The sequence below is a fragment of the Nomascus leucogenys genome, chromosome 8 (assembly GCF_006542625.1).
Source record: "Nomascus leucogenys isolate Asia chromosome 8, Asia_NLE_v1, whole genome shotgun sequence".
NCBI classification, from domain to species: domain Eukaryota; kingdom Metazoa; phylum Chordata; class Mammalia; order Primates; family Hylobatidae; genus Nomascus; species Nomascus leucogenys.
Window position 1 is genome coordinate 11,270,996 of NC_044388.1, and position 24,557 is coordinate 11,295,552.

At 48.0% G+C, this 24,557-nt stretch overlaps 1 protein-coding gene across 1 annotated transcript; it reads left to right on the forward strand.

The window, feature by feature from the left end:
• Positions 1-1,133: 1,133 nt before the first annotated feature.
• On the forward strand, positions 1,134-23,355 carry RBP1 (retinol binding protein 1). Its single transcript, XM_003265305.4, is given in 5 exon segments — positions 1,134-1,296; positions 1,299-1,425; positions 1,929-2,107; positions 22,263-22,364; positions 23,105-23,355. Coding segments are annotated over 5 exon segments (594 nt in total). The 5' UTR covers positions 1,134-1,164; the 3' UTR covers positions 23,159-23,355.
• Positions 23,356-24,557: the final 1,202 nt, after the last annotated feature.

Consider the following 24,557-nt stretch of genomic DNA (forward strand, 5'->3'; position numbering starts at 1 on the left):
TAGTCAAAAAGAGGGTCAAAAAGTCAGCCCATGTGATTATGTCATCTCCTTGGTGGCAAATACAGTTAAACCACTATGACATACCCACGCAGGTGACAAAGGAGATGTGATCAAAGATTTTCATTGCAGTACTGCTTTTAATAGTGAAAGATCAGAAACAATATAGTTTGTTCATCAGGGGACAAGCTGGATAAGCAATGGAATACTCCACAAAATAATGGGGATACTTTCCATGTACAGTTATGGAAAAGTCTCCAGAATATATTAAGTGAATAAAGCAAAGTCCAGAACACCGTGGAGTACAGTGCTGCCATTAGGTGAAACGGGAGGAAACATTAATAAACAGTATATTGCTTACATTTGCATAAAGCAGCAGTGGATCTCAAAGTTGATTGTGCATCAGAATCACCCAGAAGGCTTTTTTAGCCACATGCACTTCAAATAACATCAACCATTTTATTTATTTATTTATTGAGCCAGAGTCTCACTCTGTCGCCCAGGCTGGAGTGCAGTGGCACGATCTTGGCTCACTACAACCTCCTTCTCCCGGGTTCAAGCTATTCTCCTGCCTCAGCCTCCCGAGTACTTGGGACTACAGGCGCCCACCACCATGCCCGGTTAATTTTTTGTATTTTTAGTAGAGACGAGGTTTTACCGTGTTGCCCAGGCTGGTGTCGAATTCCTGACCTCAGGTGATGGGCCAGCCTCGGCCTCCCAAAGTGCTGGGATTACAGGCGTGAGCCGCCGTGCCCGGCATCCTTTCTTTTATTTTCGGGAGAGACGTGGAAAGTGCCCCAATTTTCTCGCCCATAGTTGAACCGCCCAGCTTTCCTGACCCCAGCCACCACCGGCGCGAGGCTTTAGACAAAGGCCTGTAAGTGGCCTCTTTCCTTAATCACGCCAGCACAAACCCCAGGAGATTGTTTCCCAACTCCCGAGTGGCTGCTGAGTGTGAGAAGTTCATGGCGTTTGAAGGAAATCCCCAGGAGCCGAAGAGTTCGGCCATCAAAGAAAACGTCCCGTCTCCCATCTTCTCCTCTTCCTTTGTAGGGGAAACGAACTGAACGTCTGAAACGAAGGTGGCGCGGCCTGGACAAACCTGACCCTTCGACATCCCCCGCCCCTGCACCCGCCCTCGCTAAGCGGGGAGGAGCGACCGCTACAATGGATCCTCCCGCAGGCTTTGTGCGCGCTCGGAATCCAGCTGTCGCCGCCCCGCAGAGCCCCCTGTCCCCGGAGGGCGCTCATTTCCGGGCCGCCCACCACCCGCGTAGCACCAGCAGCCTCTGTCCCGGCGGAGTCTCCAGCCGTCCCGCCCGCTCGTGGCCAACTGGCTCCAGTCACTCCCCGAAATGCCAGTCGACTTCACTGGGTACTGGAAGATGTTGGCCAACGAGAATTTCGAGGAGTACCTGCGCGCGCTCGGTAAGCGCTGCCCGCTGCGCCCTGGGCGCCCCGCCGAGCAGCTCCGGGCCGCTCCCTAGAGCCCTCCCGAGCCGCTGCCTGCCTGCCTGCCTCCGCTCCGGCGAACCGCGGTCCGGTGCCCCCGGACGCCAGAAAGGGCGTCCTCGGCCACCGCTCCCAGGGCAGCTCCCAGGCTGCGGATTGGAGAATTCGGGGTTGTTAGGTTAACTGGTGGCAAATGTCTGCTCGTTGGCCCTGGAGGTGGGTAATTTCATTAGTAAATCTGGGGCTTGGTTTGCTACTTTTTGTTTTTAAACGGTTAACATAAGAGCAGAAAACTTTGTTGGGGGCGGCGGGGGAGGCACAGGCAGGCTGTGCGCAGAGACAACGCAAAGCCAGCGGGAACCTAACAGTGTTTGCGGGCGGAGAGGGCTCCTGGGGCCCCGCTACCTTGGGAACGGTTCTCTGAGTTTTCCTGCCAACTCCCTGCCGCTCTCTCTCTCCCCGTTCAACCCCCACCGCAGACGTCAATGTGGCCTTGCGCAAAATCGCCAACTTGCTGAAGCCAGACAAAGAGATCGTGCAGGATGGTGACCATATGATCATCCGCACGCTGAGCACTTTTAGGAACTACATCATGGACTTCCAGGTTGGGAAGGAGTTTGAGGAGGATCTGACAGGCATAGATGACCGCAAGTGCATGGTGAGGATTCGCGTCCACCCGGTGTCTCCTGCCCAAGGGGGCCTGACCAAGGGCTGGGCTAGTTCATCCGAGAGGGGGCAAGGGCCTGAGGGACTGAAAACACTTCCCACTCTCAGCCCCCATGGTGGGCAGCACCAACTCATGAAGCATCCTGCTCTGTCTACACTGGAAGGTGATGGTTATGAAGGCTGCCATGTGCTGTGTCTCCACTGCGTTCAGGCACTCTGCCCGGTGCTTTATGCACATGACTTCACCTAAGCCTCACACAGCCTTTGAGGGAGATATGAATATGCCCATTTTACAGATGAAGAAACAGTCTCAAATAGATGAAGTAACATGTCCAGAATAGCACAGCTAGGGAGGGGCTGGAGTTCAAAGCATGTCTGTTGATGCCATTCTCTGGCTGACTATGGGCTGGTGGAGGGTAAAAGCAAAGAAAGGAGGAAAGAAAAAAGAAACACAGGTAACCCCTTGAAGTGTAAACTTTCAGTATGACCTAGTGTGAAGTCACTCCAGGAAGCTGGGGGTGCCTTGATCTCTGCTGGAAGCCCTCTGATCTGCCCATCCTTGCTCCAGAGCTGGGATTTGGCTCCTGGCCATCCCCTGCCCCACCCTGTCATCCAATGCCTACTGAGCATTCTTTGAACTTTGCAGCTGACACCTAGTCAGTAAGTCAGTGCCCCTCCAGCCCAGGCCAGAGGAAACAGCAATGGGGGAAGGGGGAGGGCCAAGAGCTCCCTCCCACAAGGATGGGAAGCTCCTGACCCAGGACATCCCAATTAGTACTGCCACAGCAGACTCCGGAAGGCCAGCCCCAGGCCTCCATCAACATTATCTGGTTGCTGGGAGGTCAAGGTACTCTTGTTCTCCCTTTTATAGTCTCGGGTTCAGAACTGGCTTATGTTCATCCCAGGAGCCGCCTTGCTTATTGATGGGGTCCTCACCCACCACCTCCCACGGTTTACCAAGGGTCTTTACCGCTGGTCTGCTGTGTGTCCAGCACCGTGCTAGTCATCTTACAGCACAGCACAGTGAGGGAGGGATAAGTAACCCCATGTTATGCAGTGACTGAGGCTCAGAGAGAGGAAGAGACTTGTAAGAGATGAGACTTGAGCCCTGGGCCTTCTGATGTTGAAGCCCACAGTCCTGCTTTCTGCCAGCTTCTCTGCTGGTAGTCTGTGCAGAAACAAGATAGCTGAGGTCTGTTAGGATTGTAGTTGAAGGGATGCCCATGTCTGGGATTAGGCATGTGGAGCCTGGATGACTCATCCCCCCACCTTGTCTATTCATCTGAGGGCAGTCAGGACTGATAGCTGAGTCTGCTCTTTGGAATGATGGGAAAGAGGGGGTAGTCAGCAGGGAGTGGCCTTGAAAGGACCACTAATGGGAGAAAACACCATTGTTGTAGAGAAATGTCAGGCTGTGCCTTTAAAAATCTCAAGGACTCTTAATCTGCAGGAAAGACTCACAATAGGAAAGGAGACCTTCAGATGGCATCTGCCTTTCTCATTACTGCCCAAGACCTGCTCCCCAGCACACTGCATGGAACTTTGCTCCTTAAGAATAATCCTTAGCCCCACTCACTATTGTGGAACTCACAGATCACATCGAACCTTTATTTTGGGTCACCACAAATCTGGCATGTGCTGGCTTGTACTAATTATCTTCACTCTTCCTTTCCTCATCCATTAACACATGAAACATTTATTGATCACCTAGTAATACTAGCAAATGCAGTACTCATCAAGTGCTTACTATCGTGCCAGATGCTATTCAAACATTACATTAGCTGACTTAATCTTCACAACACCCTTTCAAGCCTCATTTTACAGATAAGAAAACCACGGCAGGATTTCTTGCTGTGTGACCTTGGGGAAGTGCAGAGGGAGGATTTTAGTTAACCACTGCACTGAACATACTGCTTCCCTCACAGGCTGGTCACCACAGCAGGCACAGGACAGCAGAGCATGTCACAGGCCCTGATGTCCAGGAACGCAAAGTCTTTGCAGTGGAGGCGGGCACACCAACACTCGCAACACAGCGCGGCAAAGAAAAGCACAGGGTGGGAGTGAGGGGATGGGGACTACCCAGAGAAGGGGACCCCAGAAAGATTTCTGGAAGAGGTGACTTCTGTGCTTCATTGTAAAATAAAGCAGGGAGGTGGAAGGGAGGGTTTTGGATACAAAGGAAAGGATAAGGGCCACCTTTTCTTCTCACTACAGCATCAGCGTCAATCGAGCATCAAGCAGTAGTTGAGCAGACCGTGGAGATTCAGCCACTGGACGAATCCAGTGAAACTGGTCTAGGATGCATGGTTACTGTCACTGCCCCAGGACTCAGGGATGCCCACTCTCAAGTAGACAGCCATTCACTCACCTGTTGTGGCCTGTTGGGAGATGGAACAGCCCCTCTGCTCTGCTCAAGCCTTCGCCTAGCCCCATGCAGTACAGAAAAGCATTTCTCTCTGGGCTGGCCGCTGGGTGGTATGCTGCTTTGGACTGCCGGAAGGACATGGCTGGATGGGGGTAGGATGATAGAATTAGAGCAGCTGTCAGGCCTGAGACTTGTGAATGGAGGGGAGCTGGGTGCCCAGAGGCCACAAGCTGGGCTCTCTGAGGGCCGCCAGCGGTCCTGGACAAGGTGGTTGCCAAAGATAACTTTCACTGCTACCCACTCTGCCTCACACACTGGGCACCCATCAGCCAGGAGCAGTGGCCCAGAGGAGTTTGTTCCCAGCATATTACAGGAGTCCCATTCTCACTTGGGATCGGTCATTCATCTATTTTTTTTCATTCCTCTCTGGACACCACAAGCATCTCATGGTGCTTCCACTATCTTTGCAACCCCTGTGTCAATGAGACAAATCACACATGATTCCTGCCCTCATGGAGTTCAGTGTAAGGAGGAGGCAGATTGAAGCAGCCAATCACGATTTAGTGGACACTGGATACACTCCCTGCTTGGTCTGAGAGGTCAGGGAAGGTTCCCACAGGAAGTGGAGTCTGAACTGTGGCTTAAAGGATAGACAGGAAGTAGCCAGGCAAACAGAAAGGGGTTGAAAGAAAGGCCAAGGCCGAGAGCTGTCCCACACCAGGCCCTGGGCTTGGCCCTGGGGTCGCAGAGGCAACAAGGCCTCTGGACACCCAGGCCAGTGGAGGAGACAGGCACATCTTCAGGCCATTACAGCTCAATGCATGATGGGAGCATGGTGGGCTGGGGAGCACACAGCTGGGAGTAGGAAAGCAGTGGTCAGGGAAAGTCCCAGAAGAGGTGACAGCTGAGAGGGGCCTTAAAGGACTAATTAGGGCAGACGTGGAGAAAAGGATAAGAGCTTTCCAGTAAGCCGGATCCAGATGTACAAAGGCCCAGGGTCAGAAAAGCCTGGCTGGGAGGGAGTTTCAGGGGTGAGAGAGAAGCAGTCTGTGAAGACTTCAGCATGGCTGGAGTGCAAGATGCAGCTGGGAGAGAAGAGAGCCAGGAGAACCTGGCAGGGAGACTTGAGGTGACCCTGACAGGCCTCTGTGAGTCCTTGCTGGGAGAGGTGTGGCCAGGTTGACATCCCTCCCCAAAGGGCAGAGGCTCTCACTGGCTCAGAGATCTCTGATCCTGCCTCTTTTCCATGGGAACCTTATCTGTATTCTAGAACTGCAGCCAGAGGGTGAAACCCAGCCTGCAGATGTGTTTTGTTTGGCCTGTACAATGTTTGAAAAACTTCAGAGTCAGTTGCCAATAACTGCCAAAGATTGTAAGATTTCACAGAAAATCCATATTTCTGGCTGTTCTTAACAAAAACAAGGAAAGGAAGGGCCCTGGAAACACTGGGCACCTGTTTATTCCTGCACTGCGTGGATCCCTGGAATATGCTGCAGCTGCTCCCTTTAGATGTTACATTTCCTAGTTTACCACAATCTTCAGCCCATCCTGTTACCTGAAGTCAAGGATCAAATGGCCATTTGTCGCTGTTTGCACCGTGGGTTCCTTTAGAGCTGTGGATCCCAAAGCAGAGACAGCAGCAGAAGCAGCAGCAGCAGCAGCATCACAGGGAACCTCTTAGAAATACAAATTCTCTGGCCACACCCCTGGCCTACTGAATCAGAAACCCTGGGAGTGGGGCCAGCTGTGTTTCAATAAGCCCTCCAGGTGGTTCTGATGCAACTAAAGCTTAAGAATCACTGCTCTGGAGTAAAGAAACACACTCTGCTCCTGTGTCTCTATAAAAAAATGGAAAAACTGTAAAATTAGGTGTAGAGGGCCACAGGCATGTAGAGGGCCAGTTTGGTCCATCACCTGAGTCCTGTGAACATCGCAGTGCATGCCCAGAACCAGCTGAAATAGCTCTGTGTTCTCTCCCCAGGTGGAGGGGTGGAGGGACTCAGATCTGGGCGGCTCTGCATCACTAGGCTCACATTTCCAGTCTGATCTAATCAGATTTTATGTGACCGCAAACAGCAGGCACTATTTTGGTAGAGATATGTAAAGTCTGGGCTCAGCTGAACAGACACAGGGCTTTTCTCCATTGCTTCCTGCATGCCTTTGTCCATAAAAATGTGCGATCAGGCCCAGCAAGGAACCAGCAGCATTTGTTGAATATAACACATGTTTGCTTTGGCAGGGTGGGAGCTCTTGAGAAAGGGAAGGTGCTCTGACTTCAGATAGTGTTTTCTCACTCCTGAGCAAGCGAGTGCCTCAAAATGATTTGGTTCTTTGTCTCAAAGTCCCCCCAGCATGAGCAGGTTTTGTGGGAGAAGACTGAGCCTTAGCCAGGAATCACAGCCGTGAGCCTGGCTCTGTGGGGGTGGCAGAGGGTCCATTTGTCATGCCAGTGTCCAGGTCAGGTTTTTCCTGGAGGAGATGGCTTTGTTCACTCGGGGGAACTGGTGCCTCCCCCCATGGCTGGAGCCTCAGCTTCATATCCATCATTGAACTTAGGATGACCCCTCCACAGGGCCTGCCTTCTGCTCCCAGCCCTCCACCCCTCTGTCGCTTTCTTTGTTTTTATTATAAAAGGAAAATATTCAAATAGCACAAGAAAGTATGGGCTGAAAAGGGCCCCTTACCCCACTTGGCCTGATTCCCACTTGGTGGATCTGTCCAGAAATCTTCCTCAGACTTATAATTGATCTATTGATTAGGCAGTTGGTCCAGGTCTCTATCTAAAACCAAAAGAAAGAAAGGAAAAGAAAAAAAGGAATCCATTTCTCTACATATTTTTTTAACTCAGTGATATTTCTTACGCATTTTTCCATATCAGCACTTACAGATTTTCTAAGTTCTTTTTTAACCATCTATGTTTCCTTTCCTTCCCTCCCTTGACTTCCTTACTTACATCCTTCTATCTCTCCATCCATCCATCCATCTAATCATATATGGTAATATATGAAATCCACCAAAGCACTGTTGACACTTTGGTTTAAACTCTTGCCAGCTTTCTGATCCTATTCTTGACCCATTAAAGAGATTTTTTGATTTGTTTTAAAACACACACACACACACACACACACACACACACACACACACACACAAAGCCACTGGCTAAATTAACTCCCTGGGCTGCAGCGCTGAGAATGCCGTTGGATTTGGGAGCCTCTGAGAGCCGCCCCTGCCCAGATCAGGCACCCGGCATTCAGCTGGGTCCTTTCCAGACTAGAAACACAGGATCTCTTTCATGTCTTAGCTAAAGTTCTCCGACCTTTGAAATCGGTGTCAGCAGCATGCTTTTGAGGATTACAAAAAGAAGAATTAAAGCAACCCAAATAAAATTCACAAAGTAGCTTTCAAAAATCACACTGCTTTGTTGGGTTTTGGGTTTTGTTAGGCAGGAACAAAGGAAAATAACATGTACTAAATCTTTACTAAGTGCCATGCCTGCCCCAATTGCTTTTTGTACTTTTTCTCCTTTGGTCCCCACAACAAATGCTGTTCAGTAAGTATCATTATACTCATTTCACAGATGAGAATCTGAGGCTCAAAGAAGTGCCTTTTTAGCCCAAGGTCACCCTTGGGCTAGCTGGTGGCAGAGGAAGAATTCTAATTAGTCTGTTTATAAAGCTCTCTACCTCAAGGTCTCCCACAGAGCTTTGCTGAAGGCCAGCACCTCAGTTCCTTATTGTGAGCCTTCTCACAGTCTGAAGGTAAACCCAGGCAGTTTTGACAAGGCCTAGGATGAGTGAAAGGAGCACTGGTATTAGAGTCAGAACATCTATTTGAATTCTTCTTGATTATCTGACAGCGGCCTTAAATGATTAGACACACTGCCTTTGTTTTCATATCTGCAAAACGGGCATCATAATTGCTGTTCAGCGTGTCTCACAAGGCAAAGCTGAGGACCATAGAGATAGTACAGGGCACATGAGCTTGGGAAGCCACAATACTGTGTGAGAGCAGGGCCAGGGCCTGTGATACCCAAGACTGAGGGGCATGGCATAATCACTTATGATGGCCAGCTGTCTACTGAATGAATTACAGCTGTTTGTTTTTCCGACCAACATGGCTCCTCCACCTCCCACCCAAGAGAAGTGGTGGGAATTACTCCTCCTCAACCTTTTGGGTCCTGGTGGGGCTGCAAATCATAGTACCCTGTCTCTTCTGGGACGAGCACCTTCTGCCAGGGTGATCACAGTGTCCCGTGGCCTGTCACATACTTGTGTATGTGACCCAAGCTGGGCCAGTCACCATTTCCTGGGAGTTAATTTAAGAACCCTGAGAGACAGGTGAGTTCTATTCCCTTAAAGGTTGATGAGCTGTTATGATGTAAGCTTGGAGTTCTCTGAGGCCAGTCCCCTTACCCCACCTTCCTTGGCTGCATGGAAAAATCCAACTGAAGGAAAATAAAAGATGAGGCCAATAGAGACAGAGAGAATGCAACATTAGAGGCTTACTAAACTTCCTGACACACCATTCCTAGATTTCCCATGTACTTGAACCAATATATTTTTTTCTTTCCCCTTAAGCTATGTGAATTGGTTTCCTGTCACTTGCATCTGAAAACATCCTAAGACATTCAAACTCCAGATATCAAGCGTTAAGACCCACATAAGTAGAGCAGTGGTTCTCAAATTTGATTATGCCTTACCCCTAGAGTTTCTCATTCTGAAAGTCTGGGGTGAGGCTTGAGAACTTGTTTTTCTAACAGGTTCCTGGATGATGCTGATGCCGTTGGTTCAAGGACCATGCTTTTGATAACTACTAACAAAGAAAAACAAGGAAGCAGGCTGGCCTGTGCCTAGTTTCCTGTGATTTTTCTCATCATGATTCAATGTAATAAGCCTGTGCTGGGGTAAAAGGTGCCTAGTTCTAGGGGATGAATGAGAATAGTTAGGTGTAGCTGCATCCCAGGATCAGGGTAGTGGGGGATGAAGACTGCCTGGGGACGTCAATCTTGCAGCAGCCCACAGTGGTTTGCAATTGAGGGTCCAAGTAAGTGATACCAATAGTGTGTGCAGCTGGACACGTGTGAGGTACAACAGAGCAATTAGGAGCTTTGACTTTGAGATGGACCTAGATTTGAACCCTGGTTCCGCCATCCAGCTGTCTCCTTGGCAAGGGTATTTTATCCCTCTGAGCTTCAATGCACTCATTTGTAAAAGGAGCCAAGGGTAATACCCACCTAATGGAGTTATGTGAGAATTAAATGTGGTAATGAATTATTTCTGTTTCCTGTTGCTGTGTAACAAACCACTCTGAAACTTAGTACCCTAACGCAACAATATTTATTTTGTTCACAAATCTGCAATTTGGACAGGGCTCAGTGGGGATGCCTTGTCCCTGCTGCCTGCCCTGCCAGTGGGGAGGTAGAGGATCCACTTTCCAGATGGCTAACCCACACTCACTCTCTGCTGGCTGCATGGGCTTCCTCACTACGTGGCAGGTAGTTTCCAAGAACGCAAACACCATGGGGTACCAGCTACATTTAATACAGGGATTAATGAGTTCTTCCTTTCTTCCTTCCTCTTCCCACCCCTTCCCTCTTTCTTCCCTCTGTCATTCCTGAACTGAGGGTCCAAGGATAGCATAGGAGTACTCTGGGAAAGAATGGTATAAACAAGATGGGTGTGAAGTTGGGGATGGCATGGAACCCAGGCTCCAAAACCTACCTTTGCCAGCTTTACAGTGGAACTGGCCCTGCACTAAGAAAATGAGAAAATAATAATGATCTTCTCACAATGTGCAATAAATCAGAAAATCATCTTACTCTTTGACTCAGGGATCCCACTTATGGGATTATATTCCAGGAAAATCATTCCATTTGTACAAAGGTATCTGTTAGTCACTCTGTGATAATAATTCTCAACAACCCACATAAGCATAACCACTATCTCAGGGCCTACTATGCGGCAGGCCCTGCCCTGTCACTTTGTGTTTATTTAATCTCCTAACAATCCTGGATAGGAGGTGCTACGCTCCCATTTTACAGACAGGGAGCCAAAGGTCCTGCCCAGGTTCACATTACTGGTTAACCATAGACTTGTGATCTCACTTCGGATGTCTCTGATTCCCTACTTTGTATGGTTTATAGAACAGGCTGTCTCCTGCTGGTATACCTAAATATCAAATAACTATGGGTGGTTAGAAAGACTGTGGCTTTTTAATTCCATAGACCACTATGTAGCCGTGTAAATGATCACTATGAAGATAAATGAAAAGTTTTTATAGGCATTCAGTCACCAAGTTCTGTAGATTCTGCTTCTTAATGTCTCTTCCTGTTTTTCTTCATTCCCACTACTCTGAATATCTCATGCCAGTAATAATAATAACAATTAACATCTCTCGTGCTTACTGTGTGCCAGACTCAGCGCTTTCCATGGGTTATTTCATTTAATTACTGCAGTATCTTCACGTCGATCTCCATTTTACCATGCTCAACACTTCAGCCCATCCCACCCTTTCTAAAAAGGGAATCTGATCATGCTACTCCCCAGCTCAAAATTCCCAAGGGCTTCCTAGTGCTGATGGGTAAAAGCCAGATGGCACTCAGGCTCTTCAGATCATGGCCCTGCCTGTCTCTCCAACCCTATTCCCTCCCTCACTCCTTATGCTTGGCCCCATGCCATCATTTGTCAGTGCCTTCACTTGCCATCCTCTTTGCATCCCTGTACTCACTTCCCTGAGGTATTTCTTTGCCTCTTCCTCTGGGAGGAGAATTACCCACTGGTCAAGACCCAGCCCAGGCTTATCTGCTCTGTTGATCCCATCCTGATTCCCCATCCCACCACCGTGCCCTTCCTTTGCCTTGCAGCCTCTATCTCTTCAGGTGCTGCTTTTAGGGCACCTGTAATGCTAGTTAATGTGTCTGAGATTCTACACAGCAGCAGCCACACTGTCATGGGCTCAGTGAGCTCCAATGTGTTCATTAAACGAATGTTCAGTGAAAATAGCAGAACCTCAGAAACATAAATGGTAGTCATTGACCGTATCACTGCAAGATGCAATTGCCATTTAATAATAGCTCATGTTTATTAGGTATTCCGTGTGCCAAAAATTCTTCTAAGCAGTTTCCATGCATTAGTTCTTTTAATCCTCACAATAATTCTATGATGAAGATGCCAAAATTCTTCCTATATTATATGTGAAGAAAATGACTCAGTCTGACTAAGTTGTAACTGGTTCTGCTCCAGAGCTAGACCAGCCAGACCAGCCAGACTGTCATCTTTGGGATCTCATTTCTGCCCTTTACAAAGTGGGTGGCCTTATGCAAGTTACTTCACTTCTCTGTGCCTTTACTTATCTGTGAAATGGGGATAATTATGAAAAAGGGGATACCTGCTTTGTGGTGAGGATTAGATGAATGGTGTGTGGGAAAACCCACAGTGCAAACTGCCCCATCGTTATGAGCTGTTATTATTAATCCTCTCACACTGACCTGTGACTTCCAGAAGACAAATTCTGGGGGTGGTCACATGTATGAAGGGATACCTGGCAAACAAGAGAAGAGCTAGCAGGATTATGAGAGTGGAGGCTGGCCTGAAAAGGCACCTGCCTCTCCACACCCACAGGGAACAGGAAGGACTAGGCCAAGAGCAGAGAGGAATTATTGCTTACTGCGCATTTTATGTGTCCTGCACTGAAATAGGTCCTTGAAACCCCTTGTTTCATTTCATCCTGATGGCTCTGCTCTGTGGCTGGGTTCACTAGCCCCATTTTGCAGATGAGGAAGTGAAGGCTCAGAGAGGTGGAGTAAATTGCTTTGGTCACCCAGCAAGAACGAGGTGGGAACCTGCAATTCAGGTCTGCCTCTCCCCAAGGCTATCATTGGGTCCCTCCTGAATGCCCAGCTTGGCAGGTAGGCAGCTGTCCTATGGCTGGGCCAGACCAGGCCCGCAGCCTGCCGGGTGATATTCAATGGCCATAATATTCATGCCAGCAAAATGTTCATGTGGGAACACTAGGCAGACCATGGGCTCAGAGCTGGGCAGAGGGGATTTAAACCATGTCTTATACTATTCCTAATTGCGTGCCTTTGAGTATAGAGCCTAAGCACTCTGAGCCTTAGAGACTCAGGGTCAGATCACTCCAATGGCTAACCCCTTTCTATAAGGCTTACCTGTGAGGAAGAAACAGCCACATTGCCCGGAGAAAGTGTGGTGTTCACTGCAAGAGTGCCACTAGAATGCTTTCTGCTATTCATTCATTCAACAAATGGTAATGCACATTTTCTCTGCCATGGATTCTAACATGGGGGCTGGTATCCTGCAGTGAATAAAAGGATCCCAGACCCCAAGGAGTTCTTCATCAAGAGATCCTGACATGCTCACTCTTCCCTGGTTATCTGGTTACTGATCTAGCACTCTTATCTTCTGGGACCCATTTATTTCTATTTGCCTTGAGATATATATATATATATATATATATATATATATATATATATATATATATACACATATATATAAATAATAGAGGCCGGAGATTCCCGTGAAAAGGATGAGGCCTTCAGTGCCCCTCCTAAGCACTCTCTGACAGGATGTCCCCCCTCTTATTCTCCCACCCTATCCCCAACTTCCACCCCCTTGCTTGTGCTGGTGGAACTAGTAACACGCAAATTCCTTGTACTGGCCCCAGGTAGCAGATCCAGCACTGCCTGCCAGATAAGCAAGCATCTGGATTTTCCATGGCACCAGGTTTGGCCAGCTGGAGCACGAAGACATACTGTGAGGAAGAAGAGAGGCTGTGAGCAATCTCCACAGTAAATTCTGGGTCAGAGGTACAGGGTCAGCCTTCATGGGGAGGGTCAACCCACAGAGTTAAGCTGGGCAAAACCTATTTAGAAGCTTCCCTCATGCAGACCCTGCTGTCCCTGATTTTCCTCCAACTGCCTGGGCTTGTTCCCTTTGCCTGGGTCTCCCTTGTTCCTCTTCTTCCTCTTTCCACTTTTTTTTTTTTTTTGAAACAGAGTTTCACTCTTGTTTTCCAGGCTGGAGTGCAATTGCGTGATCTCAGCTCACTGCAACCTCTGCCTCCCGGGTTCAAGCAATTCTTCTGCCTCAGCCTCCCAAGTAGCTGGGATTACAGGCATTCACCACCACGCCCGGCTAATTTTGTATTTTTGGTAGAGACAGGGTTACACTATGTTGATCAGGCTGGTCTCAAACTCCTGACCTCAGGTGATCCATCCGCCTCAGCCTCCCAGAGTGCTGCGATTACAGGTGTGAGCCACTGTGCCTGGTTCTTCTTTCCACTCTTTGCTAACTCCCGTGGTGTTTTCTGGCATCACTTCCAGCATTATTTCTAGCCTTACCTCTTCCAGGAAGCCTTCCCTAATGGGCCTCTGTCTCTATGTTAGAGGCTGTCAAGGTGCCTTCTGACTTCCATAACCTTCAGCACTTGTCCACCAGCACTTACCATACCGCTGGAATTCTTTGTCTTCCTACCTTCTTCTCAGATAGTCTTTGAGCCCTCAAGAGCAGGCCACTCACCTTACTTCCCTCTCTCCAGCACCCACAGCTGGTGCATAGGAGGCGTGAAACCCATGATTGCTGAATGATATTCCCTTGCACAGAGCTACGTGGTGAATTCCTATTGCTCAGTCAAGGGTCAGTTTAAATCAGGGAACTGCAGAGCACAGTCATCAAGAGCATGAGCTCTAGAGTCGAATCTCATCTCCCCACTTTGTGGCTGGGTGAACTTCAGGCCTCAGTCTCCACATTTGTAAAATGATGAGAAGCATACCTGCTCTAGGAGGTTGTCAGGAGTCAACTGGTATGACACATACTTTGCCTAGTACCCTGCCCAGCACATAATGAGTACTCAACACATGTTATGATATTGATGATGGTGACTGATAATGATGGCAATGCTATCACTCCCACCAGGGAGCCTTCCCTGACCCCCCAGGCTGGGTTGCGGGCCGTCATCCATCCCAGCATATAGCACAGAGGTGTCATTGCCTTCTCTCCAGGCTTAGCTACCCCATGGCAGAGCTTCTGTCCAGCCCAGCCTTAGGGCCACCCTAAGTGCTAGGTCCCTGGGATGAATGAGTGCAGTTCCACAGGGCCCTGTGACCTTCTCCAGTCCTGTTCCCACCTCCTTATCCAGAACCTTGGCCTTGAGCACTCCAATGGTTTAAATTGACTCTAGGAGCTTTCTGAATTGTTTAAGGAAAAATAACTATAACATGTCAAGATTATTAGTCTTAACATTTTCTCATTTTGTCTTAAGAATTGTGTTATCATTTGCTGTTAGCTTTTTCATGGTATTAGAATTGCACTCTTTCATGCTCACAAAAGCCTTGTTGTGGCTATACTATTTATAGTGATTGCTTTGAACATCTACTATGTCTCTAATTAGTCGTTCACATTTTAAGGCCTTATTAATTTAGTTTTAATCTGCTTTTAGAGTGAAAGTGGCTTTTCCTCTTGAATGTGCTGACTTTTGATTCCAGCCCACCAGGAATGGACCAGAGAAGAGGAGCCACTCACTACTCACCCATTCATCATCCTGGCCTCAGGGGCAGCTCATGGACTTTTTAGCCAGAGAGAACTGGGTTCAAGTTATGGCTCAAGCCCTAACCCCTTGGTGATGAGCTGGTTACTTATAGAAGCCTAATTTTTATCAGCTCTAAACCTTGAAGATTTAGTGGAAACCTTGAAGATTTTGTGGAAAGCTCTCAGCACAGTACCTGGCACCTGGCAGGTTCTCTGTTATCTCCCCTACTTTTCCCTCCTGATCACTTATTTAACACAAGCACCAGATGCTGAAAACCCTCTAATTGTCCCAGGAACACACATACCCTCAAAGGGAGAAGCACACTTTCAAATCAAACTCCAGGATTTGCATCTTTTAGCAATTTACATTATGCAGAGAAAGTATCTACTCACTGTCTGGTTTTGAAATTTTACCCCAAATCTAAAGAGCAGGGGTTTTGGAGTCAGACGTGGGTTGGTCCTGGCTCTGGTCTTTGCAGGCAGTATCACCACGGGCAAGGCTTCACCTCTTATAACCTGGCTCTGGAACCACAGAGACAACAGAATTCAGTCCCAGCCCTCCAGAGGTGGATCCGTAAACAGAGGGACTACTAGGACTGGGTGGAGGGCTGTGAGTGATCAATCATCCCCTGCTCTTGAGAGTGGTGTTTTGGCATGGGAGTGTTAATGAATGTCACAAGTTTCTTGATCTCAAATAGAGTTCCCACCATTTGCAGGTCATACCAGGTCATTGCCAAGAGATGGTTCCATTTAGTGGGACTTGTCTGACACTCCCAGTATAAGTCACCTGAGTGGGGCAAGTGGGCCTTGAAACATCCCTGGGAGACACTCACTCAGGCTGCCTGTGGGAGCTGGGCTTTTTGTGTCACTGTCCCATGCAGCAGTGACAGCTGGGGTTTCTAAGTGGTCAGAGGAGCTGGAAAATGGCTTCTGAAGTAACAGTCCCTTGTCATAGTGGTACAAAGATATCTTCATTCATCTGTTGGCACATGTCTCTCCGGGTAAACTGCCAGCAAGGCCAAAGTGATGGGGGTTATTAGTTTTTAATAGAAAAGTTAGATTGGCTTCACTTTCCAACCGGCTTCCCTGGTTCCAGCCCATTTGCAGACTTTTGGGTGGTCTATGGGATGGAAATTTCTGGTGAGGAGGTGAGCTGAAGATGGCCATCCCTCCTGGTTGCTCTTGGATTGTCTGGGCTTTATTTCTAAGGTGGTCCCAGAGCCCATGTGGGGCTTGGGGAAGCAGCATTGTCTAGCCCCTTTGGTTTGTACCCATGTCCACCCCACCCCCACAGCCACCTGCCTTTTCTGTGGGACTTGAAAAGCATCAGGAATATCTTCCTACCCGAAATTCTTCCATTAGACCCTGATTAATTGGATTAATCTAGGAAACCAGATTCAATGACCATTTAAGGACCCTTTCAGATCTGGCTGAATCCTTGTCCCCGAATGTTCACTGCTCCTGATCTAGCAAAGACAGCTGGCTGCTGACTTCAGAGGGAGGTCATGGAATAAGTTATTGAGTCCTAGGGAAAGTTGTTTTCATAAGTTCCGCTTTGTGTCACAAGAAAATGAATTATCATTGTTTGTTAGGCGTTCACCTTCCAACATTACTTATTTCCTTTTCCCTGTCATTTGTGTTTAAGTGATAGTCCCCCTCCTTGGCTCCACACCTCCTTTTTCTGTTCTTATGACAAATCAGATTCTCTTTGAAATAACTAGTTTATTCCCACAAGATAAAAAGCTTAAAACGAAAAATCCAGTCCCACCAAAAGTTAACATGGGGAGAGTGGGAGAATTAAATCACATTGCTGAGCCATCCCAGCTATCAGTGGGGAGTCTTCAAACAGATCTTCTGCTTAAACAAAGACCAGTTAACATATAAAGGAAGCAGGCATCATGGTGCTCAGCAGGCAGCCCCTGCAGGTCTCCTCATGGATCCAAGTATCCTAGAAAGAGAAGGAGCTTCCAAAACTTTGGCCATGATGAATAGCATGTCAATCACTGCTTCACAAATCTCCAACTCTTAAAAAAAAAAGGCTTTCATTATTGTTCAACATTGACAAGCAAATCCATCTTTATCTAAGCTCTGGGCATCATGGTTACCATTACCTAGTGCCTCCTATATGCCAGCCCTATGCATTTTCTGTATATTTTCTCGAATCCTCAGAACAGCCTGGTAAAGTAGGTGCTTTGTTTAATACCATGTAACAAACCATCCCAAAACTTAATAGTTTAAAACAACAACCATATATTCTCATGATTCTGTTGGTTAATTGTGCAGTTCAGCTGCCTGTGGCTGTGTTCAGCAGAAAACTCAGTTGGGGCACCTCAGCTCTTCTCCAAGTGGCTTCTCTCCCATCCTCCAGGGCTTCTCCTTGTGGCCTTTCTCTTTGGCAGAGTAGCCTGGACTGCCTTAAAATATAGCAGCTGGGTTTCAAGAGGGGAGGGTTCCAAGAGGACAAGCCCCCAGCATACAAGTGTTTATAAAGGCACTGCTTCCATCATGCTTGTTCATGTCCCACTAGCCAGAGCAAGTCATGTGGCCAAACCAAGCCGATGTAGGAAGAGACTTCATAGGAGTTTGAATATCATGAGACTCGGGAGTCACCAGTGGAAGAGTCTACCACAGTAGGTATCGTTTAGCCTTCTTCTGCAGTTAAGGGCACTGAGACTCAGAGAGGTTAATCCAGTTGCCCAATGTCATCCAACATAGTCAGGAACAGAGGACCCAGCTCTATTTGATACCATGTTCTTTGCTGCCCATACTAGGTCAACCTGATATAGGTTGGGGTGGTATAGTAGGAAGCGGGCAGGGACCAGGAGCCAAGTATAAATGGCAAGTGAGCTTCCAGGATTCTTTAACCCAGAGGACAGCCTGACCGATTAATTCCCTGGCCCACCTGCCCTCCTGGATGGTTCTACCCAACAGCACAGGCAGCAAAGACAGGCACTGAAAACATGCTCCAGGCCACAGTCTGGGTTTTTCAGTCTGATATTCTGGCCCCATCTCCCCACCACCCCCCAACAACCTTGTTCCTCCTCTCCTTAACTCCAGGATAGTCTTCTACAGCACTGGCTTGTTGTCATTTCTCCCTCATCACCTCCTACCCCTTGCATCCTTTTTCACTCTGCGTAGAATGCCCCTCCCATTTTTAGAAACTCCTTTGAGGCCATGACAGCCTGGGCACTTCTCTGTGGGGACCTCTTTACAGGCAGAAACCTTTAAGACCTCTTTCTGACTCCCAGCACCCATATCCCCACAATGGTTGGAATGAACTTAAGGGTGTTCCTCCAGGAGTCTGCTCAGAGTCTTAGCGCAATGTCCATGGTTTTTCTGCAGCCCCCAAAGATTTTAACCACCATCTCCTGGGCACCTGGCAAGTGCCCTGCCCTGAACTGGGAAACAAATGGGCACCAAGTCATGCAAAGCCCATATTCCAGCCCAGATTCTTACTCTCATTTACTAGGTGACCAGAGAAAGTCATGGAACCTCTCTGAGCTCAGCCACCCCTCTGCATCCAATACAGATAAGAATAATCTCTGCTTTGTCCAACTCACCCAGTATCAGAGTCAACAGAAGCTTGGGGTTAAGAAAGACTTTCTTGGAGACTGATGTAGTATGCATGTGATAGGGACCCTTCCTTTTAAGAAGCCTGGTTTGTAGGGCTCTCAGAAAGGCTCCTCTACACCCCAACAGGCTTCTACTGTCTCTATCCCTCAATCTGTCAAGCTGCCTGAAATTCTGCCATCTGTCATTCTTTTGGGCTAAGATATTATTGTTTATATCCAGATGGCCCCTGTTAAAAGATGCCAGCGATCTGGAAATGGTGACACAGTAGCCCCAGGAGCAAAAGCCTGCTTTACCATTAATAAACATCTCTCTCACGGTCATTCTCTGACCCTGGTGTTGGAAGGTAAATAGATGTGAGCTTTCTGGAGACAAAGTTGGCAATACTCATCAAAAGCTTTACAAATATGCACACTCTTTGATGCAACAATTCCTCCTCTGGAGATTTCTTCTAAGGGAACAATGTGTTCAAAACTATGTATATAAAGAAGTCTTATTTATAGTAGCACAGAATTATAAATAAATAACTTAAATGTCCAAAATAGGTAATTGGCTAAATAATAGTATGTACGTACAATCAAATACTATCGGGGACTGTTTTGTGGGCCTGTGACCAAGGCAGTCCATCAGGGCCCCAGGCTCAGAGGGCCCCTCACTTGGTTTAATGCTCTGCTGTCACCAGCTTAAAACTCTTAATGATTTTGAGCAAAGGATCCCTCATTTTCATTTTGTGGTGGACCACACACATACTATGTAGCTACTTCCTAGAATATTATGTAGCAATTAAAATAATGCTTATGGAGAGTATTTGTTGAAATGGGAAATTGCTTCAATTAAATGAAGAAATGAGGATACGAAACCATAAATGATGCAATCCTAATTTTGTATAAAACAGAAACATGTAGATAGATAGATAGAAAAATAAAAAGAGTGGATGGAAATTTACCATACATTGTAACATATACAATGTTAGAGCAATTATCTCTCTTTTTTTTTTTTTAAAGACGGAATTTTGCTCTTGTTGCCCAGGCTGGAGTGCAATGACATGATCTCGGCTCACTGCAACCTCCACCTCCTGGGTTCAAGCAATTCTCCTGCCTTAGCCTCCCAAGTAGCTGGAATTACAGCCATGCACCACCACACCCAGCTAATTTTGTATTTTCAGTAGAGAAGTAGAGACGGGGTTTTACCATGTTGGTCAGGCTGGTCTCGAACTCCTGACGTCAGGTGATCCACCCGCCTCGGCCTCCTAAAGTGCTAAGATTACAGGTATAAGCCACCACGCCTGGCCTGGAGCAATCATCTCTAAAGAAACAAAACTACATGTATCATTTTTATTACCATTTTCTTCTTTGGTGTTTTTTTTTTTAATTTTCCAATACAAAGACTATGACTATACTCCCTGACTAATATTTCCAGAAGACACAAAAATGTGTGTCATAGCTGAAAACAAGCAATTGTCTCTTGTGCCTCTGAGTGAATCGGAACCCTTCACATGCACAGCAGCCTTCTGGATAAACACATGAAGAGAAGATCAGTTGATGAGGAAACCAAGTATTCTTATGAGCTTCTTGAAGCTGAGGACTGATTTCTGGGTCCCCACTTCCCTCTACAGGCCTGGCATGGAAGGAGCACAGATAAGTGAATGGGCATCCTGTCTTATTTATGGCATGAAGTCATGAGTGGTCTTTACCCATGACATGTCTCAGCACACATTAACCACACTGTGTTTTGCCTTCTCTCTGGCCTGGGACTAGACTGTGCCCCGAGTGAATTTCTGGATCAGGGAGAGGATCTGCCCCCCAAGTCCTTTTATGCCCCATTTCTCTCTGGAGCAGAGGCCAGACTTACTCCTATGCAAAGCTGGGGGAGCACATGTGGCTCCAACCTGCCTCCCTCATGCATGTGTCGCATTGCAGGCTTCACCCCAACCGCAGGGGGCGGTAGTGATCAGCAGGCCCAGGAGGGAGGCCTGGGGTTGGGAGGTCCTCCTGCATGGAGTGGCCCCACTAACGCCACACCCATTTCCCATAAGTCTCCTCTCCCAAATCCTTTATCAGGCTGTTGCTGACTGTCCTGACTCAGTTGAGCATGGCAAGGAACACAAGCATCCTAGAACCTTAGCTCTCTACATCCAAGGCCTGAGTTAATGTCCCCATGTGACAGATGAGAGCACAGGGGACCTGAAAAGGGATGGATTTGCTGAGAGCCACACAGTGAGCAAGGGGCAAACAGAGTGCTGAGCACTACTGTGGGGAGGCTGGGCTCATAACACAGAACTGCCCCATATGGCACGGCTATTCAAAAGATGGTGGGCAGCCCCAAATATGAGCAATGCCCACTGTGCTTTCTGTGTGCCCACATCTGTGATGTGTCCCAGTCTAGGGCACACTCATGGCTATGCTGGGATGACAGGACCACCTTGCCTCTGAAGTCCAACACTTTTTTCAGTCCCGTGTTGCTAGGTGGGCCTTTCCTGCTCCACTAAGACTGAAATCTCCCCAGGACACAGGCTGGGCCTCCTCCTCCTGCCTGTCTTCCCTTCAGCATGCCCAGCACATGGCAGGGCTCACAATGCTCAGGGAAGATGTGGGGGCCCAAATGTGGGGTGTAGAAGGTGTCAGTGTTCATCTGTGCTCTGCCAAGCCCAGGCTGGGCTGTGGGATCTTTTTCACCTTCCTCCTCAGTTCCCTGGTGCCCTCCTGATGAGCTCCTGAGCATACTTCCTGCTGTCCCACCTCAGGCCTTCACCCCGTGATGGGCCACTGGGAACTCTTCTCCACAGCGCCTCCTTTCCTCTCCTTCAGCTCTATCCTTCTCTCCTTAGGGCCCAGCCCTAGTGAATCTCACTCCCTGGACTGTCACCTGGGCTCCCACAGCCTCTGGCCTGTAACCCTGGTGACCATGAACACTTCAAGAAGCAATTTAGTCCATTGGGGTGGGGACCTTCAGAGCCCCACAGATCTGTGTTCAGACCTGGTTCTTCCACTAAACAACATGGGTGAACTTGGCAAGTCCCTTAACCTGATCTGTGAAAAGGAGATGCTAATCGATGCTCACGTGGACAGGCATGAGGCTTCAGAGACAGCACAGAGAGTGCCTGGCAGAGCAGGCAGGCAGCTAACAGCTGCCATTTGTACCTTCACTGGGTTATTCATATCTAAGGTCATTCTCCCTGTGAGATGAAGAGCGCTTTGAGGGCAGGGGTGGGGTCTTTTTGGTGTCCCAGGACTTAGCATAGGTTGAAACAATGAATGGATGAATGAAGTGTCTGAGGATGGTCAGGGTACTCTGAGAAGTCTGCCCCTCACCATAATATTCTGCAAAACATCCCTCACCCCCCACACCCCGCTGTGCTCAGCCCTCAGGCCCTCCTCCCCACCTTAGCCCCATTCTCAGTGCTTGCAATGACAGCCCCACTCCAATGACTTTTTCCCTCCTAATTACCCTTTTAAATAAAATTTATGAGGGTTTTCATAAATTTTAAAACTGATTTACACACTTTAATAAAAGCATGCGATGGACAGGGAGTATTAGGCTGCAGATTTTCTACAATGAAATTGACGTGAGCACATCCCGGATTATCAAGTTTGGGAGCTACCCCCTCCCCCAGCCTCCAGGAGCTCCCGGCTTGTTCAGGATTGACAAATGTGTCTCTTGCTTGGCAGACGACAGTGAGCTGGGACGGAGACAAGCTCCAGTGTGTGCAGAAGGGCGAGAAGGAGGGGCGTGGCTGGACCCAGTGGATCGAGGGTGATGAGCTGCACCTGGTAGGTTCCTGGGCTGGGTCAGGCTGGGTCCCCAGAGGCCCTGGTCATTGTTGAGGTCCAGATGGACCTTGGAAAAAGGAACCATGGATGGGCGTGGGTTCTATTCTGAAGCTTCTCTTCCAAGGGCTTGGAAAAGATGCCTGAGTGACCTTAAAAACCAAGCAATGCATTTTCAAGGTCTAGGCTGACCCAATCATCTAATCAGAGGGAAGAGGTGAGGAGTTATATCCATTAAGCATCAGCAATGAGCTAAGCCCTTTTGCATTCTATAACTCTATTCTCTCAGAATAGGAATATGGCTCTTATTTTAGAGATAAGGACCTGGGGGCTCTGAAAGATTAGATTACATGTCCAAATTGCACATCTAGAAAGTGACAGAACGAACATTTGCTCCCAAATGATGTATATATTCACCACGCCAAATTGTATAGGCCAAAGCCAAGAAGGATTCTCTAAGCTTCTCTAAGATATGATCTCAGTCTGGGTCAGCAGGAGGTGATTCAGGAGGGGAAGCGTCAAGGGGTCCTGTTGGTCAGCTCTGAGCCACATCCATTCCTCTCAGCCAGCTCTGTCTGTAGGGTGCTGCAGAGCACTCCACTATACAGTTTAACTGTCTTTCCAAACAACTGGTTACTTAAACCAACTCTTGGGGAAAACTAACAGCCAATGAGTATTTTTGGAGTTCCTGCCGTAAGTGTGACTCTGCTCTGGCCAATGACCAACATCTGCTTTTGTTTCAGGAGATGAGAGTGGAAGGCGTGGTCTGCAAGCAAGTATTCAAGAAGGTGCAGTGAGGCCCAGGCAGGCAACTTTGTCCCAGGGAATCAGCGGTGTGGATGTATGGGCCAGGATCCCCCTCTTTGCACAGCATGAGGCAAAAATGTCCAGCCACCCCCAGGCATCTGTTAGCAGAGTCTGTCTCTTGGCTTTGTCTCTTTTCCTTTTCTTAAAACAAAGCCATGCCAATAAAGTGATCTGTGTTCAAAACGTCTGTTTGGGGGAAGTTTCACTGCCCACTGTGCTCACTTTTTCTCCAGGGCTTCTGAGGCCAGCTTCTCCTAGTGCCACCCGTGGGCAGAGTGGATAAATTCAGCCACATGTCCTGAAATTGAACCTGTGTTTCTCTCCAGAGGCACAGGCTTGGGTCTAAAATGGGAGGTGGGAGAGTGATCTGACATTCAATCATTTGTATATCAAGTACCTACCATGTTATGTATCTAATTGTGGCCAAAGTATAGTGAGTGCCACAAAAGCAGGAGAAGATACCTTCCACCCTAGAGATCCAGCCAACAGAGAATGTCTATATAACTGCACAGTACACCAAGGAGATACTTCATCATTATTTGTGAACAAAACGGAACTGGACAGAATTTTAAGCCCAAAGCATAAAATTACTTAAACATAAGTAATTACCTATTGGATTTAATTTCAGAGATGTCATGAGATGTCACCACCCTCAGACCATCCACCCCATCTACGGGCTGGTATAAGCCCTTTCTTTCCACTGTTGTAGATGAAGCAGAACTTGCAATTCCTCCTGAAAGAGACAGAGCAGCCTCATGTTCACACTAAAGTGTAGGAGATTGCTAGCTGCACCTTTGCATAAAGAAATACAAACAGAAGGAGGAGTGAGGATGTGAGAGATTGTGGATAGGGAAAACAACTGGAAAAGGGAAGACACATGGAGGACCCCCTTCATGAATCTGACAATCCGCCCAGACTATGCCCTACTCCTTGACAAGAGTTAGGAGTCAGACTAGCTGAGTAAAAATCCCAACTTCAGCACTCACAGGGCAACACCACACTCCTCTGGACTTCACTTCTCCAGTCAGAAAACCACAAAAAGAACCTGCCTCACCTGCACAGGTGGGTTGTGAAACTTGTAACCTGCAAAGCACTGGACCAGTAGTTCTCAGACCTGGCTAAATGTTAGAACCACTTGGAGAGTTTTCAAAATTCCATATGCACAGGCCACTCCCTACAACCAATTACATCTAAATGTTTCAAAATACCAGGCATACTATGTTGTTCGCTTGTTTTTTGAGACAGGGTCTCATTCCGCTGCCCAGGCTGGAATGCAGTGGCATGGTCTTGACTCGCTGCAACTTCCGTCTCCTAGGCTCAAGCAATCCTCCTGCCTCAGCCTCCCACGTAGCTGGGACTACAGGTGTGTGCCATGATGCCCGGCTAATT